This window comes from Melanerpes formicivorus, unplaced genomic scaffold (genome assembly GCF_026170545.1).
Source record: "Melanerpes formicivorus ecotype bairdi unplaced genomic scaffold, bMelFor1.0.p_v2 SCAF_36, whole genome shotgun sequence".
Lineage (NCBI taxonomy): Eukaryota > Metazoa > Chordata > Aves > Piciformes > Picidae > Melanerpes > Melanerpes formicivorus.
This window is the reverse complement of record NW_027142388.1, coordinates 1,111,717-1,131,899: the sequence shown is the minus strand read 5'-3', so window position 1 is coordinate 1,131,899 and position 20,183 is coordinate 1,111,717. Positions and strand designations below refer to the sequence as shown.

Here is a 20,183-nt window from a genome sequence, read left to right as displayed (position 1 = left end):
CCCGCTTTTCCCAGTCAGGCGCCGCGCGAGGGAGCCCCGGTGCGCGCGCCCGCCGCCGCGCCTGCGCGCGGTGCATTAAATGGGTGCGGGGCGGGTAGCGGAAGGCCCCGGTTACGGCGGCTGAGGAGAGACAGAGTCGGGCGAATAGGGAGAGGGCGCGCGAGCCAGCGCGGAGGGGGCCGGAGCCGCGCGAACGGAGGCGGGCGGGGGACGGCGCCGGCCCTGTGCGCGTGTGGCGCGTCACGGGGGCCGAGCGCGACGCAGGGGGAGCGGACAGGGACCGAGCGGAGCTGGTGGCCGGGAGCAGGAAACGCTGCGGGCGGCGGTAAGGCCTTCGGCGGAGCGCTATTGGGAGGCCCGCCGCCGGCGCGGTGAGTACTAGCGCCTGGGCGCAGGACTTGGGGGTGGCGGGGCCGCCGGTGCAGGTGAGGATCCGCTGAGTCACCTGCCCCGCCGACGTCCTCCCTCTCGGCTCCCGTGCTTTGGGACGGGGCCTCGGCCGCGCCGCGGTGCCCACGCCGCCACGCGAGTAGAGCTCGTCCTCTCGGGGCGTCGCAGAGTAGGAGGGGTGTCTCGGCGGCCCCATTCCCTCCGGCCCGGACGCTCGGCACCTCCTTCTCCCGGTCGTGCCCACGGAGGGATCTTTGTTGTGCTAAAGCTGCTTAGGAGCTGGGCTGCCGTCCCGGGGCGCGGGGTGCCTCCGGCCGCGGGTCGGGCGTTTGGGCGAGAGCCGCATGGCTGGAACGGGGGAAGCTGCGAGTATGAAAACGGCACATCTGGGGAATGTGCTGCTGAGCTGTTGTATCATGTGCTAAATAGGCTGAAGGTGGAGGGAAAATGCACTCGCTAGAAACGCGCATCTCAATTTGATCGCTTGGTTTTGTTTTCATTAGGTCCGTGGCCAAAGACTTTGCAGTAACCATGGATAAAAGAGGTGGTGTGGCAGACACTGAAAATGGTGATGCTTTCCTGGAGCTGAACAGGGTTACAACGAAGTACCCACATCGCTACACAAAGGTTGGCTCTCTCCCCTTTCCCTCTCACAGTTGTGCGTGGGGCTGTTGATCACAGAAGCAGAGGTATGGCTGGAGGCCTCTGTGAGAGGGAAGCAGCAATGCGAAGGCTGGAAAGCCTTTGTCTGGGTTAGGATTGGCAAGAGGCTATAAAATAAGCAACTTGTCAAATGTGGCATAGCTGTGCAATCCTGTCTTGGGTATGCTCCTGATTCCCACCACCTTATTTCAATATCTGAGCACCCACAGCATGTGCTGTGGAGAGATTATGATGAAGTATGTTGTTCTACGAGCTTGCTCAAACACTCGCACCTCATGGTGCTGGCTTTCAGTAATGCTCCTTTAAGAACTTGGCCAAAATGTTTCCTTTTAGTAGGTGCCACTTCCTTGGAACACGTAGCCCACCAGATCTTATCAGAAGCTTTCATGTGTTTAGTAAGGTGCCTTCTGTAATTTTAGAGTTGCTCCTATTTGGCTGCTGGAGGCTGAAGCACTTACTTACTCCAGACAGTGCTTAGTGTTAACACTTGCACACAGGTGCTCTTGTTTAGCAGTGGTGCCTAACGGCACACATGAGGGAGAGAACAACAACTGAATAGCTGGCAAAGGAAGATTCTTTTAGTACTGAGTGGGTTTGATATGCTTGTGCTCCTTAAGGTTCAAATATTACTTGGGGTTGTGGTGCCACTGCTGGAACATGGTTTTAGAAACTAGTGGTGGCTGATCTTCCCACTGCTGAAAGCTCTGGGAGCAGGTGGTCAGTGTTTTGTGGGAATTTAGACACTTGGCAACAAATAGGGTGGAGTGTGAAACAGGGCAAGACAGTGTGCTTGGGCTGTGTTATCTTGAGCTGGGAACTGTTAGCTTCCTAGGAGGTTGTTTTTGAAAAGAATACATTATCCTGGCTCTGCTCTGCTGAGATAGTAGAGCCAGCTTTTTTTAACTGGGCATCAGCAATAAACCAGAGGATTCAGAGCTGGCAAAGCTTATGTGGGAACCTTGTTCTAACTTCTTAGGAAAGCTGCACCCTTAACCTTCTTGGATGCAAAGTATATTATTGTTCAGACCTTGTAATTCAGTTAACTGAAGTGAAGGAGAGGAGCTGGCTTTGAACTTTTGCTGCTGGAGAAGTGGTATCTGTACTCAGTCTTGCGCAGCTTCTCTCAGGGGTAATGACTGAATGCAGCTTCAATTTCTGTTTGTGTTTTTGGGGCAGTATTCAGCTAGTGCTGGTGGTAGCCCTGCATGGAAATCAGTGCATGTGTAGCTTTAGTTCTGTTAATTCAGAACCCATGGTTTCTGCTCTGTATGAAGTGGCAGAACTAGTGCCAGAAGGCATCCAGTCTTGTTTAACTGTGGGTTTCCAAGGAGTTTCAAGTCAAGAATCACCAGAAATCAATCTGTTAAAATACCTTGCATCATGTGGGTTGTTCTTTGTTTTACAAGTAGCATCCTAAATGTAGCTGGTTCAAGGTGCTCAAGTAATCAACACTGTAAAGCATTTGCACATGATTCAGTTTCAGCTCATTAAGGATGGGAGGGCTACTGAGGACATGTGCTGCTGATTTGGATGCTGATCACCTTTAACAGTTTGATTTACTGTTGGGAAGAAAATAATCTGCTCATACTATGGATCCTTATCTAAACAGTCTTCCCCCCCTTACCTGAAGGTACTATTGTGTGAGTTAAAAACCAAAACACAGTATGGAAGCACCAGTGCTACTCTGCTCTGAGTGTCTCTTCTGGTTCTGTGGAAGCTTTTGCTCCAAGGGTGCACAGCCAAGGAACAATCCAAATGCTCTTCACTTCAGTGCAGGAATTGTGATAGAGCCTGGGTGGGAGCCTCTGGACTCCCTCATGGCCAGCAGCATGGTCAGCTCCTGGTCTGGTGGTGGCCAGTGCTGTCAGTGCCTGTAATAGCTGCATCAGGCTGTGACACTGTTACAGCACTGATGCTCCTCCTAGGTCAGGGTTTATTTTGGGAAGCTGTGGGCAGAGGCCGGTCCCCTCCCTTTAATGGAACTTTGAGAGCTACTCCAAACTGATGCTTGGATGTGTGTGTGTGCACATGAAGGTTTTGTCCGGCTACCAAGCTGCCATCTAGAAACTTTCAAGTATCAAGCTCCTGTGTTTAATGAACTGATTTTAATCACATGGGGAAAATTATGTAGGCACTCTAGAGGCTGCTGTATCCTTGGGAAAAGGTGAAGAGGTTTCCTGCTTCAGTTTTGATCTGTGGTGTCTGCTGTTAGGATTTCTTGGTCCTTTCTAGCTGCCCACTGGTTTCTGTGCAGTTCTGAATCAATTCACTGGGAGTGAGATGGATTGGAGAAAGTTAATCTAAGGAGAATGAGAAAGTTTAATTAGAAGTATTCATCTTGACCACTGCTGTGTTAAAGCTGATCCAAAGCACTGATTGGCACACCATTAGAATGCTTCTTAAATGCAGCAGGCTCCAGGGAGGCTGTAGATTGATCACATGTCTCCTCAGGGGTGTGCCATAGTAAACTAAGGGCTGTTTGAAAGTGATAGAAGGTGGGGAACACTGAAGTAATCACTCAGCATAGATTTGGTGTTGAGTAGTGTGGGTAATTGTATAACTTACTTTTAGATATCTTTGGCCTGGTAGCATTCAGAAACGACAAGCTTGGCTGGAGTTTCCACATCTGCATTACTAACTACTGCTGTGGTAATGCTGATTCTTACATAGCATTAAACAGAGCAGTCTTGATTCTATCTTGGACTTACCAGCTCTGGTATCAATGATACCTGTCTGGTTGATAAGCTGACCTGTCCAGGGAAGCGGATAGGTAAAGGTGTGATGTGAACAGCCTGTGATGTGTTTAAGGAGGAATGAACATCCCCTCATAAGACATTACACAAGTGTGCAGTGGCCACAGGTAGCTGGAGTGACAACCTTGCTGTCTAGTGTCAGCCTTTCACTGCAGTGTCACAGGAAGTGAAACCACTTACTGGGAACCTTGGGCTGTTAGGGTAAAACACTAAACTGAATGTGCAATCTGGAATAGATGTTTTGGGTCACTTGAAACCTTGTCTGAGTGAGAGCTGGAACTAACTTCTTGCTTTTTCTAGGAGGAGCTGTTGGACATTAAAGAGCGTCCCTACTCTAAGCAAAGACCTTCTTGTCTGTCTGAAAAATATGACAGGTATTTTCCTCCTTGTACCCAAACTGTAGACATTTCTTTGGAAATAAGAGTTCTAATTGCAAAAAGTGTAGCAAGTGTGCATTTGTGCAAGTTTAGCATTTGTAGTGATGCAAGATGAGCATGCTCCAGAGCTGAGTGCCTGGCAGTGTGTTCAGATGTACTCACCTACTAAGAAAGGCCTAATGCTCTAGCTAGGAGTTTTGTGCTTTGAAGGAAGATTCTAACATGACATCCAGCAGAAAATAACTTCACACCACACAAGTCTTCCAGACTGCAGGACAAACTCCCAAGAATATAGGTGGCCGTATAGCACAGACTGACCAGGTCATGTTGCAGCAAGCTGACTTGATGGATGGCTCTCCCATGTTGACAGTGTACCTCATTTAACAACAGAAGTGAGTGCTGATGGCTTGTTGGTAAGCTTGTTAAGGAGCAGTATTTGACTAGCCAGATAACCTCACTTTCATACTTTTACAATGAACTGATGTTTTCTAAATGCTTCAAAGAGTGTGCTATGATCTGCTTGAGCTGGGCTTCAGTGTACCAAGCTTCAGTAACTAGTGGAACAACAAGGCCATATGTTGTTCCTTTTATAATCTGACATTGGGTGTTAACAGTCCTCAGTGCTGCAGAAGGGGTCCAGTGTGCCAGGGATGAGGGAATGAAGGCAAAGGTTTAGAGGGTGGGTAGAGATGTGTCACTAGTGCAGATTGCTAGTCACTGAACTCTAGGTTTTCAGCAGCAGTACTGTGAATAATAGACTACAAGTATCAAACAATGCTGCAATTTCTTTTTTCATAGTGATGGTGTGTGGGACCCAGAGAAGTGGCATGCATCTCTGTATCCAAGTTCAGGAAGAACCTCACCAGTGGAGAGCTTTAAAAAAGACTTGGATTCGGACCGGACCTCTCTCATGCGCAGGATAGTTGGTGAGTGTGCTTCCAGCCCAGACACAGCGCTGCTCATGGGCTGTTGGCAAGACCTTTCCTTTGGGATACCACCAGTAAGGCTGAAGAAAGTCTCTGGGAATTGTTTGCCTAGGATTCTCTGGTGGTGGTTCCTGCTGTTGTGGTGACTGTGATAACACACTGAGGCAGCAGTCAGCTTTGCCCCTACTGTGCTGGCTGTGTACAGAGCCACAGAAGAGAGCAAGGGCCAGGGACAGCTTCCCTCCAGTTCAGGGCCGAGTCCTTGAGAGGTCTGTGGTGGGAAAGGAGGTGCTTTCCAGCAGCCTGCATGCATTCCTCCTTATCTAGCTGTAAATGGGATTGTTTTCTTCCACACTTCCTGTGCTCTCGCCTAGGCTGGCCTCACAAAACTCTGGAGTGTTCTCCAGAAGGCCGTGGGACAGCAGCAAGGCTATGAGCAGGAGGCTGCTGTACAGATAACCTGGGTGTGTCTGCTAACACGCTGCATTCGGTGCTCTTTGTGTGGCCTTTGACTTGCAGATCCCAGGGAGCGAGTGAAAGAAGATGACTTGGATGTGGTTTTAAGTCCGCAGAGGCGAAGCTTCGGCGGTGGCTGCCATGTGACAGCAGCGGTCAGCTCGCGGCGTGCCGGCAGCCCACTGGAGAAGGAGAGCGACGGTGTCCGCGTCATCGGGGGCCGCCGGATTGGCAGTGGGAGGATCATCTCTGCTCGGAACTTCGACAAGGACCACAGGGGCGCTGAGAAAGACCTGCGGGACCTGAGGGACCGCGAGCGCGACAGGGACTACAAGGACAAGCGCTTCAGGGTGGGTTCCTTGCCTGGCTGCTTTGGGACCCTGCAGCAGGGGCAGGGTGCTCACAGAGCAGCTGTGTTCTGTGCAGGGAGGCTGCTGCTTTATGGTGTAAAGGGTGCTTCAAAATCTTAGGTGTCAGTCCTTTGGGCAGCTCAGCTGGGATGCAGCTCCTGTGGTTACCTCACAAACACTGCCTGTGGTAGACTTAATAGCAAGATGTTCAAAGGAGTAGTAGTTCATGTGTGGTTCTTGACAACACTCACTGACAAGTACTAGGTCTTTTACCTCAGTAGAAGCTTCCCATGCTTTCAGTCCTTATTTTTTTAAGGAGGAACCATTAGCCTACCTCAGGATACAAAGCTGGGTTTATGCAGGCACTTGCAGCCTTCAGTGTAAGGAAGCAAGCTCAACTGTGAAGTTTAAAACTTAGAAGCTTGGTGAGCTGAGTGTGTGATAAACCTTTAAACTCAGAACTGGTGTGGGAAGGTTGGACATCTGCTTTGGAGCTCAGGGAGGGATCTTGAGAGGCTGTATCTTCATGGCTAAATGTTTTTAATCTCCTGCTTCAGAGGGAGTTTGGTGACAGCAAGCGTGTCTTTGGGGAGCGGAGGAGGAACGACTCGTACACGGAGGAGGAACCGGAGTGGTTCTCGGCTGGCCCCACCAGCCAGTCTGAAACCATTGAGCTCACAGGCTTCGATGACAAGATTCTGGAGGAGGACCACAAGGGGAGGAAACGGACACGGCGACGCACAGCCTCCCTGAAAGAGGGTAATGGCCTGCTGGCTTGGCGTGTGTGGGGTGTAGGGGTGCTGGTTGGCAAGCCAGGCACGTGTAGAGAGTAATGGAATTTATCAGCTTTGATTTTACACTTGCCTGGCTCTTGGGTCATCCTGAAGCATGTGATGTAAGTCTCTGCCCATGGTGGGGACATTGGAGCAGATCTCTGAGGTCCCATCCAACTTAAGCCATTCTATGATCTTTCAGATAGCAAGTGCCTTGAAATGATAATTTCTTTTTGTTTGTTTCTCAAAAAAGATGGACAGGAGTGAGAGGCTTGGGGGAAAAACCTTGTGGATGCTGAATGATACCAGGGATATGTAGGCTATTAGAACTATCCATTTCTGCATCCTGCTGGGTGCAAAAGGTTTGGTTTAAGCTCTTTTTCTGAGGGACTTCGAAGTTGGTTTTTTCCTTACACTGAGGGTGAATATTAGGAACCCTGAACTGGGCATACAGCTGTGAGCTGAGTTTGGAGTTTGGCTTTGTCTGCAGTCACTGGACTGCAAGTCTACAGGTACTACCACTGCAAAAGCTCTAGTGCCAAGTTCTAGGGCAAGAGAAGATGACTTCTTAATGCTATAAATACCCCAGGTAGACACAGTTCAGGTATAGTTGTGTGCTCCCTGAACTGAAATGTGGCAGTTTCAAGCACAGCAGTTTTCATACTTGTGTTGTAGCTGGTTTTGCAGCAGTAGCTATGCAAGTTGAGTCTTTTTTTGAGGCTAGTTGTGCCTGTTTGGCATTACAGATCATCTGGCATGTTCTGTGTGCTTCCTGGGTTGAGCAGCAGGCCATTGTTTACACATGGTTCCTTACTTTCCCTGATCTGGTCTTAACAACATGCTAGAAGCTCTCAGCTAGGGGTCCTAGTTGGGGCATTCTGCAGCCAGCGCAGTAACTGGTGAAACATCACAGGTTTGGTCCTGTGCTTCTGATTCCTAGGCAGGTGCTTGAAGTTTTAGACACTGTTCCCATTGGAAAGCAAGTTTGGTGACTCAGCAACGACTTGGTTTTCTTTTTAAGGGATAGAGTGCAATGGTGGAGTGGCAGAAGAGGATGAGACGCAAACTGTCCTCACCAATGATACTCCAGCAGATCAAGAAGTTCCTAGGGAAGCTGTCTTGCAAGAACCAGCTCCAGGAGAGTTTGACTTCAATGAGTTCTTCAATTTGGATAAAAGTGTTCCTGGCCTGGCTTCGGTGAGGCTGTTTGATTTTCACGTCTGGCTGTATTTATGAGAAGCTTTTTTTGCTGCTCCTGCTGCTTTCATTGGAAGCTAAACCTCCTTGCTTTGTGAAAGGTGCTTTGTGCAGCATGTAAGCCTAAGATAAGCTTGCAGAGGTTTAGCTTTGTAGTGTTAGGAAGCTACTTAGCCCAGTTGGACTCAAGGATCTTAAAGGTCTTTTCCAACCTGAACTAACCTGGTTGTGTGATTCTGAAGTAGTGTCCATGGGCTTGGCTCTCCAAAGCCAGTGTGATTAAGGCCAGCTGACTGCTGTTCATTTCTTGTCATCATTACCTCAAGGCTCAAAATTGATGTCTTGGGTGGGTCTTCTGTGGAAGTATTCCAGGTGTGTTCAGAGAAAAGTCTCTGTATGAATTGGCATAGTTGAAAACAATTATCTGCAGCGAGGTCTGGGCATCACAGCACCGTGGCATGCTTTTAACAGGAAGACAGGTCCAGCAAGTATTGACTAAGCATGGGCCTGATACCTAATCTGCTGGTGTTTCTAGTCTGACCTGGCTGCTTTCCCTAAAGCAGCCATTCTTGACTGTTCTAGGTGGTCTAACTGATGAGTAGATAGAACTGGAGTTAAAAGGCTTAGTGTTGTAGAAAGAGAAGGGTTTTGTACAAGCCCAAACAGACTTGATCTGCAGTTTAGAAGCATGCAGGTTTGCCAGAGAGCATCCTGAGTTAGACTTTAATGGGGGGAGCTGCTTGTGGTAAATGTTTGTCACATGGTGGCAGTGATTTGACACAGTGGAGGGTTTGTTCTACTTAACTGACACTGTCTTCAGACCTGACACTGATATTTCTTCAGCACACCTGCAAGATAGTGACTCTTCTCAGAAGCAAGGAATTCCCAAGCCATGCAGTACCTGCTGCTGAAGCTGTACTGAGCAGATGCTTTGTCAGGTTCAGACTCAGCAGTGTTCTCTTTGCATTGCTGCTGTCTGTACCAAGTCTTCCTGCAGATTTGTGCCCTTCCTGACATGATGCCCATAATTCTTATGTGTTTGATTCAGTCAGACCCAAATGGATCGATGCTATCTTGGTTTTGCTGCTGGAAATCCTGTTGCATGCCCCTTGTTTGAGCTTCTCTGGCAGAAGGAAGCTGTTCTTTTGTGTGCTGCATGCTGAAACTGCATCTCTGCCTATAAAGCAGACTTTGAACTGGATGTTTATTAGCAAGACAGAAGTAATGCACCCTTTTTAAAGTGCTGGTGATGATTAGCAGAGTAAACAGCTGCTGTAAAATGCAATGACCTCAGACTGAGGTGCTGCAGAGTGACCTCAGCTCTGTCTGGAGGGAGAGCTGTTAGCTGCCAGTGCTTTGCTGATGACACTCTCTTCTTCCCAGAATGGTTCAGCCTATGCAGTGCAAGTAGGCAGCCCTCAGCTACTGGCCTTCTGCCTTAGCCCTTGTAGGGTGTTCACAAGGCAGGGAGTGGTCTGTGCTTCATTCCAGGCCCTGTCCTTGGCCAGTGCTGGAACTGAACTAAATTATGGTGGTCAAAAACTCAGTGGCTCTGGAGTGCTGCTTCTGTACAGTGACAGGGTCCACCCTGAGCCATCTGAGAATTGCCTGTCCTTGGAATTTGGTTTCATTCTTGTAGCAAATGCTGCTCACTTCTGGCACATGCAGTTGAAAATGGTATGGTTGGTGGGCTTTGGATGCTCAGATGAAGCTGTTCCACACTGGTTGGTGTCAGCACCAGATGTGTGGTGGGTTATGCTGACTAGACAAATGCTGCCATATTGCAAGGCAAGAAGCAGTTCAAAGCTTGCAGACTCTGGGAGCAGTATCTGGTTGCCTTCAGCAGAAGAATCTTGGCTGCACAGTGAAACTTCTCTGTTGCTGATCTTGCTTCTGTTTTTTTCTCACCACCCAGATGATCGAAGATGTGCTGGGGGAAGGCTCAGTGTCTGCCAGCAGGTTCAGCAGATGGTTTTCTAATCCCAGTCGTTCTGGAAGTCGGTCAAGCAGCTTGAGATCTACACCACACGAGGAACTGGAGAGGCTAGCAGGTAAGACTTCAGGACAATGTAGGGCTAGAGGTTCTTCTTCCGTATTCCTTCCTACTCCTTCAGTAAGAATATGGCAGCCAAAGCTTCAGGACACCAAGTTCTCCCACAGTTGAAGTACTGGGCATTCTTTTGGAAGCTGAGTAAGCAGCTGTAAGATCTCTTTGATAAATGTTCCAGTCATGCTTCCTGGTGATTTTCCAGCTGGCCTTGGGCAAGGGGTGTGAGGCAGAGCTTTGCAGTCCCATGCTGAGGTTGGTTACCAGTGTGTGGTCATCTGGAGACCTTGGGTTGGTGAACTGATGTCGCAGTGCTCCTGGTTTTGCTGTTTCAGGTCTAGAGCAAGCCATTCTCTCCCCTGGCCAGAACTCTGGAAACTACTTTGCTCCCATTCCATTGGAAGACCACTCTGAAAACAAAGTGGACATCCTAGAAATGCTACAGAAAGCCAAAGTGGACTTAAAACCTCTTCTCTCAAGTCTTTCAGCCAACAAGGAAAAGCTTAGAGAGAGCAGTAAGTGCCTCTTCAGATGTTGTCGAGTTCTTGTGATGCAGAATCTTAAGGCAAGAGGCTTGGTGTTCTGGAGGCCTCAACTGCCAAGTCCAGGAGTAGGAAGTGGTGTAGGTTTACTGATGCTACTGAAAACCCACTATCAGATCCTAGCTGGGCTGATATCATCACTGATTCTTCTCATCCTGATCACAGGATGACATCAGCAGTATCAGAGCACTTTGCTGGCCAGTGATAATCATAAGTTAAGATGATGCAAGTCTTGATGGGAGTTTCCAGTACTGGCTGTGGCATTGACATGAGCTGTTCATGCTGGAGACTGGTGATGTCAGCTCTGAAGCTGGCACTTAAACTCTGGCTTTACCAAAGCCTTAGTGTAAGTCGTTCTTGCAAGCATCTGTGATGGATCACATTGATCCATTTAAGCTTTGGTATCCGAAAGATGAAGAGTGGCCTGAGGATGGAGGTGTTAAGTGCATGCTGTAGCTTGAGCTTCTCAAGACTGTTCCAGGGAGCTTAGTCAGTTAGAATTCCCTTGCTAGCATCAGCTGTTCTGAACAGAGTTTAAGGCTGACTTTAAACTTCATGTTTGAGGCCACCTCCAAGGTAGGGATTTGCATGTCTGGACCCATAGCATGCATGGAGGGTGCAGGGTGCATGTGTTCTTGGAAACCTGAAGGTCTGCCTCTGAATTGGCTTCTCTTTGGCAAGCAGCATGTATTGCCATGTAAAGTGGACTGAACCAAATGCTACTGTTCAGTGTGAAGTGGCTAGGAAGGAAATCATCCAAGCACTACAGGTATTCCCAAGCATCCATTCTGGGAGCAGAGAGTGTTGGCTAACATGTGGAGAACTTCTTAATTTGACTTCAGTAGAACTTCAGTCTCTTCTGTGTTCTTAGTCTGACTTTCCTACTAAAAGCTTTTAAAACTTTGATTCTCATGAGCCAAGGATGAAGGGACACAAAAATCCTGGGGAAGCTTCCATTTGTTCCAAAGTTCCTGATGTGGGCTCTGTATTCCCATAAAATGCTGCACAGCTCCAGTGTTGCAGAGTTCTCAGGGCAGTTCCTCTCTACCAGCATCAACTTCTTCCTCATGCTCCATACTGCATGTCTGCATCATTGCTTCTTTTTTCCACCCTCTTGCCCAAATTTCTAGTAAATCTTACTTCTTTGGGCCATCATCTGCTACAGCACCTCATGGCATGCTCCTGTCTTCTGCCTTTGCTCTTAAGGTGTCTTGTGATGTGTGTTAGCTGGTCCATAAAGCATGTCTAGCCTTGATGTCAGGTGCTAACAGGTGTGTGTGAATGCAGACAGGACAAAAATATTGCTTGTACCTTATTCTGGGTGTGCCAGGGAAGTCTTTCTGTGGTGGCTTTAATTTTGAAGAAAGAAAATCTTCAAATTCCCTGCACACCAAGGTGTGTAAGTGTCTCCAGAGGATCTAGAGTTTCCAGGTATGTATTCTCTGCTCAGGAGAACTGCAGACAGTTAGCCATCACTTACACTGTGCTGTAAGACTCTCCAGTCTCTTGGAGTATGAGACAGAAGGAGTTTTCCCAGTTGGCAAAGAACAACTCAGTTGTCAGATGAATATTCTTTATTAGGAGCAGAGGAAGTGTGTAAAATGTGGTGAGAGCATGTCCTGGAGGAGGAAAGCTGATGAGAACCTGTCAGTTGAAACCTAAGCATGTTCTTGTGGAGTCTTGCATGGCAGCACTCCTGAGCTGGGAGCTAGAAGAGCAATCTGAGCAAGCTTTTGGCTGTTCCTTACTCTCAAGCTGTGTTCAGTGCCTGCACAAGAACTTTTAGCTCACCTGTGAACAGAACCATGGTTTACCAGGTTTTCTCTTGTGTTTCTCAGCACATTCAGGAGTTGTACTTTCAGTGGAAGAAGTTGAAGCTGGGCTAAAAGGCCTGAAAGTGGACCAGGAGGGTAAACTTGGCACTCCATTTATGGCTGAGCAGATGGAGGATGCATTGAATGTTTCTGGCTCCAGGCAGATCAAGAAAGATGGAGACATGACTGCATTCAACAAACTGGTCAGCAGCATGAAAGCCAGTGGCACTTTGCCTTCACAGCCCAAAGTCAATGTGAGTAGCAGACACCTGGCTCTTCTGAACTGTCCTAAGGTGGGGGGCTCTGACCTGAAAACTCCTTCTGGTAGCAGTGAGCCACAACTGGCTGCTGCAGCAGCAGATTGAGTTTAGCCTTACACTTGGAATATTGCTGCTTGGAGGGAAAAGTAAGGGAGCTACTTTGGTCATTTATTCCCTAGCCAGAGTAACTGAAGTAGAGATTTCCTTCCTTCAGAGTTCACTGGGTTTGTTTCATGTTAAGTTTCTGAAAGCCCCAGAACTCTAAAGTGAAATAACTGCCACCTTGGAAGTGGACCTGTATGAAGGTCTAGTCTAGCTGTTGGATTTCTAGAGTTGGAGACTAAATGCTAGCTCCAGAAAAGATCCTGTGTAATGAAGAGGCTGAATGCTGTACTGCAGGGGATGCTTTGATTAGTGTCTGAGATTCTCCTGTGCTTGAGCTTACCATGTCTGAACCTTATGTACTGAGAACATGCACCTGTAGCAAAGGCACTGTCTGGATGGCAGACCTTAGCCCACTCTTTACAGGAGACTCATTGGTGTTAGTTCAGTTGCTGCCTGAGTGCTACTGTTAAACAGAGCCACAGACCTCTACTTTTAATAGGACAGGTGGAAGTATTTGCCACAGACATCAGACTGTCTGTCACCTACATCTCAGTAAGCATCAACTTGCTTTGTTTTCATTTTCTTAGCAGAGCCTTGAGAGCCACTTAATGTCACCTCCAGAGATGCCGGGTCAGCCTCTGTCAAAGAACATTCTGCAGGTACTCCATGGGGGGGAGGTGCTTCAAATCATGGCTTAGTCAGAAGGCAAAAGGTATCAGAACACAGGGCACTTAAGGCAGCCTTGTGGCATCAGCAGTCTGACTGTGAAGAAGGAGCTGGGCACTAGGCAGTTCACTTAGAAATGTCTCTGGTCATGCTGTTTTCCATGATCACAACTTGATAAGCCTGGCCAAGTGCCTGGCTCTAAGGGCAATCCAGGAGTGCTGTCTAGCTGCCCAGCTGCCTCTTGTCTGTGACTGGCAGCCTGCAGTGCAGTGGACTGGTTTGTGCAAGCTGAGCACGTGCTGAACGTTCTTGCATGGCTTATTCCTAGGAACTTCTTGGTCCACCCATTACCAGACCTGCTTCATCAAATGTCTTAAGTGGCCTGATAGGTGGTTTGGAACCTGGAGCCTCTTTACTGCCACAGAGGACACCTTCTCCCCCCATTCCCCCTGTGTTCCCAGCTCGAGCTGCTTCTGCAGATTACCTGCGCCACAGAATATCATCACCCATCGGTGAGTGGGGGGGTTGGAATCCCCTTGTCCCCTAAAAATGGGAGAATTGCCCCCAGAATAAATTACCAGACTAGCTCAGAAGGTTTGGAAGCAAAATGAAGCTGTATTTACAAAGCAAGGGAAAATATAAAATGCCACTAATACATACAGAATATGTATATATGGATTTGCTACTTAGGTAGCAACACAAAGACCCCCTGGAGTTGTTCCCAGGCCTCTCTAGACAGTCCAGGGAGCTGCTTCCAATCTTCCTTCTCCCTTTCACCCTCCCTCCCTTCTTGGTACCTCACAGACACAATATACACTGACAGAAGGTCAGGAAAGAGATAAGGGAGCAATGCAAAAGCAGAAATTGCAAAGAGAAGAAGCAAATAGAGAAGTAGTTTATGCAGCTAACTTTTACTCTCATTAGCAAACCAATGGGATTAGAGAGGCCCTATCATTATTTTTCTTCTGTAGGCAGCAGCCAATTATATTTACTTTTTACTCAAATGTCTCCAGAAAGTTTGTGGGTTTGTTTACAGTTAGGAGACTAAGCTAAGGCACTTAGCTTTAAACTATGAGTGAAGGCTGGCTGGGAAGCCAGGGGGGTGTTTATTGCTGGAGCTTGTGAGGAGTGCTTTCCAGAACAGGAATTTCCTAGCACCTGGTGGGCACCTCAGTGTCTGCCTCTTGTGTAAGATGCTTGTTTATTTACTGGTCTCTAGTGCTAAACTCGTCTCCAAACAATGTGGTTGTCTCTGGTGGCTCAGCTTGGCATCCCAGAGAGTGTCCATGTGCAGGAATGGGCTCACTTGCTCTGAAAAGCTCATTTTCAGGGTCTGCTTGGCCATTTCTATTGCAAAACACTTAGCAGCCTCCAGCCTGGTGATCTGTGCAGACTTCAGGCATGAGCTGTGCCTTAAAGGAATCCTTAGTCCCTGTGGAACTTGTTGATTAGGAATACATACTGTGTGTGGTGAAAGAAACCCTCAGCCCTTTTAACCAGAGCTGTTGAATGTTCCTTAGGTTTTGGACAAGGTTCTCAGCAATTGCTTGGTGATCCATTTCCAGGTGTAAGGAAGCCCATGAGTCCAGTTGCTACACAGGTGAGCTTGAGTGCTGCTTGTTTGTGTTCATCTCAGGGTGCTCTAGAACCAACTGGTGGAAGCATGTGCTAGCTGTTGCATTCAGCTGTCTGTGCCAAATACAGTTCACTGGGGTTGAGGATGTAAAGCCTGATGTGGTATAGCCTCAAAACTTCCTTGCAGACACTTTGTGAAGGCTTAGGTAGCTACAGCAGTAAATCTTCAGTATCTTTGGAGAAAACCCAACCAAAGCTAAGCTTTGATTCATGGGGGTTTTGTGCAACTCTTGCAGATGAGTCCCTTGGAAATGCAGCAAGCTGCCCTGGAGGGACTGGCACTGCCACACGATTTAGCCATACAGGCAGCAAACTTCTACCAGCATGGGTTTGGTAAACCACAAATGGACAAAAGCAGAGATGGCTACAGGAACAGGTGAGTCTGACTGTGGAGCGTGAGGGGTACACTGTCAAGTGATTGATTTTTCTTTTGAGTGTTGTCTTTCACTAGATATTAGCACTAATGACTTAGCTTGTGTTGGCTCTGTGCCAAGAGTAGAGCTGCTGCTTATTGACTTATTGTCTGTTAACAGGCAACAGCGAGTGACAAAGTCACCTGCCCCAGGACACAGAGGCAATGCTTCTTCTCCAGCCCCCGCAGCATCCATTACCAGCATGGTCAGTACCTGGTGCACACTGATGGCAGCAGAAGCTGTGAGACTGTCTGCAGTAACTAGATTACAGCAGCTGTGATTGGTGGGAGAGGGTGAGGCCACAGGAGTGAATCAGTCAGGTTACTGCTGGCCACTTGAAAGAAAGAATTGCGCTTCGTGTTCACTGAGTAACTTCACTTTGGCACAGATGCTTTGCTGACCACTGTCTTCTCCAAAACCAAAGCAGCACCATTAGTATTGCCTTGATCTGGTCTTCTGAAACCCTGGGAAGATAGCTATGAAAACTCAGGCCCTGGTGTGTTGGTACTGAAGTTTGCTCCTTGTGATGTTCTCTGCAGCTGTCTCCTTCCTTCACACCTACCTCAGTGATTCGCAAGATGTACGAGAGCAAGGAGAAGAGCAAAGAGGAGCCAGTTCCTGGGAAAATGAAAGCTGGGGATGGCAAAGATGAAAATCAGAGGCCAAATGAAGGTATTGTAATGGCTTTAAGACAGACATGAGTTTTGGAGTAGAATTCAAGAGCTTCAGCACACGTGCTCAGGTTAACTTTAGACATTCCCAGTTTGTGGAAATGAGAGTGTAGAAATGAGTCTATAAAGAGAGAAAGGGTTACAGCTGTGGAGAGGAGTTTCTGCCAGGTGCAGACTTCAGCAGTGTTGGGTTTCAATCCTTTTCTAGCTTTTTCTATCATTTCATGAGCAGTAGTGAGTCCAAAACTGTTTGCAACTGGTCTTGCTGAACAAGCTTTTACTGCTAATGCTTCTGGATCTCTCTGCACCAGCAGTTACAACCCTCTGGAGACCTCTTAACTGAACAGTTAAAAGCTTAACTGGTCTCAGCTCTAACTGTAGCAGATGAAGGAAGCGCTTAGTCACCCTAACTGATGTCTGTGGCTGTCAAAAGGGAGTGCTCAACACCAGTGACCTGATCCAGCAACACTAAAGTTGCTGGGATATTGTACTTCAGTGCTGAGAGCTAGAGGCAGCTTGCAGGCCCTGGTGTGCAGCTGACTTTTTCCTTGGAGCACTGCAGCTGTCACTGGTACCCCAGCTGATAGCAGATGATTCTAGGGTATTTCAGGCTCTAACTGATCTACTTAAGTGGAAGTAGCTTCTTGAGGTGCTTTAGTGTTCCAAATCTTGCTAAACAGATGTTGGATAGAAGGCTACTGCTAACCCCTGGACACATCTAAACTGAAAAACCACTCTAGACTGGTTTTACAGCACAACTCCAAATTATCTTGTCTAAGGAGGATCCTTTGTACCTCCTGTCACCTTTTGGAACTGGCTCATCTATGCTGCCAGCTCAAAATTTCTGAAAGAGGAGAAATGAACTGCTGGTTCTGACCTAATTTAAGCTTATTGTTAGCACATTTGTCCAAAAGCCTTAGGGAGATAAGACGCTTACTGTGGAGTAAGTGGCTGCAGTTCAGTCAGTCCCAGCATCCAGCTAGCAAATCCAGTCATTAGGTCTGATTTTTCCATAGGTAGTCTCTAGCTGTGGACTGTAATAGTTGTATTCAATTCTAGCTACAGATAACCTACTGTCTAGTTCTGTGGAGAATGCAGATCAAGAAACTTTGCCCACCTTAGGTACCAAACTACCTGCACTGCAGCGCTCTGCATGTTCCACACCTCTTACCCAAGCAAATCGTTGCACCAAAGAGCAAGACTACAGGCCTAAGTCAACTGGTAGAAAGACTCCTACAATGGCCTCCCCTGTCCCAGGAGGCCCTTTCCTTCGTCCTGTTCATCAAGTACCCCTTGTTCCCCATGTGCCGATCGTACGACCTGCTCATCAACTGCACCCAGGACTGGTCCAGAGAATGCTGGCACAGGGGGTTCATCCACAGCACCTTCCTCTGCTGCAAGCAGGTAATGCATACCCCTGAAGTTCCTGCATGTTCTCTGTTGAGGCTGGCTTGGTGGGGGACAGCACCAGCTGATGCCCTTCATGGGTCAGATTGGTTGCACCAAAGCTCACCTCTAAAACCAGGCAGGAAATTCTAGCCCAACTAAATGTACAGAAGCTTGATTTGCTCCAAGTTTCTTATGGTTTCCTCATCTTGTTCATCAGGTATGCTTCCTCCTGGAGTGGACCTTTCTCACCTGCAGGGAATATCTGCTCCCATCCTTGGTCAGCCTTTTTATCCACTACCAACAACAAGCCACCACATCCTGAATCCACGTTCTGGGACACCTCTGCAGCTAGCGATGATGCAGCAGCAGCTACAACGATCAGGTAGGTGGGAAGCAGGCAGCAGTCAGTTGCAGGGGGCTTGCTGGCTGCTCCAGCCACTTTAGTTGTTGGCCCACAGCAGTGTGCTGTGCTAACTGGAACCTGCTTTAACTTAGGCACATAAAAGTAGTGCTTGTGGGTATCAGGGACTGTGGTCACTGCAGGCTTCCTCTGCCAGAAGGAAGTCCAAGTGAAACACTGAGTCCCAAGGCAGATGCTGCTGTTGACAGGTCTGCCTTCTGCAGCATGTGTGCAGTCTCCTTCCAGGCCACCCACCCCTCTCAAACAAAATGCTGTTTGGTGCTGCTCTTCCAGTTAAACCCTGCATGGGTGTTGTCTAGAGCTGGCAGTGGCAGGTGGTTTCTGGCAATGTCAACAAATGAATAAAGCTGACACCTGGAATTCCCAGGGCTGATCAAATGTTCAGCCCTGCTGTCAGGGGCTTGCTCTAGGACAGACCTCAGTATACTGTACTTCTAATGGCTTTGTATTCCACAGGTACTGGAGCACAGGGATCAGCTTCTGGTGCACAAACAACCTCTCAGAACGTGCTGCCTAGGACTGGATTGTCCCATGGACACACACAGCTGGACCACCGCCCCAGCCAGAGGAGTGGCTCTCCCATTGGCCTTGCAAAATGGTTTGGGTCAGATGTCTTGCAGCAGCCTCTCCCTTCCATGCCATCCAAAGTCATCAGTGTGGATGAACTGGAGTTCCGGCAGTGAGCCGTGACCACTGGGTGGAACACTTCTGTGATTCTTTAGACTGGATACAAATGTCCCTAGTCAGGACTTCACCTCTGTTTGGGTTTTTTTTTGGGGGGGCGTTTATTTTTTAGCACTCTGTGCAAGATTTGCTTTCAAGAGACTAAAGCACATGGCACCTGTCCTGGTCTCATGTCTGCATCAAGACTAAAGGATCCATTATGGCTTGAGTAGTGAAGCCTGAAGCAATGTAGATGCAAGACAAAGCCAGTTTAATCCTGGAAGTGTCTATTTTTTGTTGTTGTTGTTTTTGTAAGATATGTGAATTAAGTGCTGATATTCTCTAGTGTAGAGGTAGCAGCTAAGGATTCCTCCTGCAGAAGACTAAATGTATAGACCCTTGTGTACAGACTTGTGTATAAACAATCTTTTGTACATACACACCTAGAGTAGCCTTTTTGAATCTCTACAGCCTGTACATAAGAGTAGCTGATCAGAGTTGAGCTTTAGTTGTGCCTATGGTTTGGATCTTTCTCCATTGTACGTGTGGGGCTTTCTTTAAGATTAAAGTTGCATATCCCAAGTGTGAGCCAACAGGATAAAGTTGCTTTGCCTTTTCTTGCTGCTCATCTCCTCCAGGCCTCCCTCTCACCTTGTTACGCGCCGCACACTCAGTGTAGCTGAGGTGTCTAAAAGCCCGTGTCCTGCTGTCTGTAATAAAGGTCTGAGTCCTTTTGTGTGACTGCTGCCACCACATAAGTTGTTTAGTCTTTGAATAGCCCTGAGGATGGGACCTGCTACAGAAATGCTGATAAAGCCAGATCTTTGGTGTGCCATAAGCAAAGAGTCTGGAGGTATCCTTGTACTAGTCAGAGGGCTGGTGCTGGTCTTTGTTTAGCTGCAGTGTTTTCCTTGTTTTAATATTTCAAACCTAAAGCTACTGAAGGTCATCAAAATGGAGCCTTTGAATCCTCACCCTTCAACTCAGTCATAGTTGTGGTCTGTTCTATGCTGCTTTCAGGTCTGTGTATGAAGCGAGTCCCAAGAGCTGCCCTCAGTCTAGTTGCATCTCTCGATGCAGTTGCTGTGAACCTTGGCTTTGGAGTCTTGTTCTGTGGCTTGAAAGGGGGAGGATGGGGTAGTTTTGTGATCTGACTGGTTTTAATATACTGTGTTCCTTTTAAGCCTGTTTCACTTTCCTAACAGTTCTGTGTTCTCTTACATCCTTCTACTGCATGGTTCCTCACTTCACTTCTCACTGGTGTTGTCTAGTACTGCTGTCATGTCTTCTCTCTAGCTTAGGCTATTGTGCTTTTAAAAGGTGAAAAGCAAAGCCAAATCTCTCATGTCCTTGCTCGCTCTTAGGTCTCACTGAATGCAAAACCAGCAGCAGGGGAGAGAAAAGAGAAACCACTTGCCTGTATTCTAACAATTGCCAGCATGCTGTGGTGGGTTTGTTTCAGTTGGGCAGAGACAGTGTTGTACAGAAATAGCAAGCTGAAAGCTCCAGCCTGGAGTCTGTTGGGGGTCACCTGTACTTGTAGTGATTGTTCCAAAAGCAATCTGTGTAGAACATGCAATCACCAGCTTGTCCTTGTAAGGCTGTTTTCATACTTTTTTAACTTGACACTTTCCCAGTGACATTCTGTAAATAAAGTTGATTCTACCAGCTC

The 20,183-nt window shown here is 47.9% G+C and overlaps 1 protein-coding gene across 6 annotated transcripts; it reads left to right on the top strand.

Annotated features, from left to right (window-relative positions):
* The first annotated feature begins 93 nt into the window (after positions 1-93).
* On the top strand, positions 94-20,183 carry EIF4ENIF1 (eukaryotic translation initiation factor 4E nuclear import factor 1). Of its 6 annotated transcripts, none has more exons than XM_068157200.1 (19): positions 94-371; positions 894-1,017; positions 4,107-4,180; positions 4,982-5,109; positions 5,629-5,915; positions 6,473-6,674; positions 7,710-7,885; positions 9,801-9,936; positions 10,268-10,447; positions 12,313-12,542; positions 13,241-13,312; positions 13,648-13,831; positions 14,840-14,919; positions 15,191-15,330; positions 15,488-15,572; positions 15,907-16,039; positions 17,098-17,442; positions 17,645-17,809; positions 18,305-20,183. In XM_068157200.1, exons 2-19 carry the CDS (start codon positions 922-924, stop codon positions 18,529-18,531), a joined length of 2,940 nt encoding a protein of 979 aa, XP_068013301.1. In that variant the 5' UTR covers positions 94-371; positions 894-921; the 3' UTR covers positions 18,532-20,183. The 6 variants fall into 6 exon arrangements, with proteins under 6 accessions (XP_068013301.1, XP_068013295.1, XP_068013299.1 ...); XM_068157194.1 differs by having other exon boundaries at positions 290-371; positions 13,244-13,312; XM_068157198.1 differs by having other exon boundaries at positions 290-371; positions 17,380-17,442.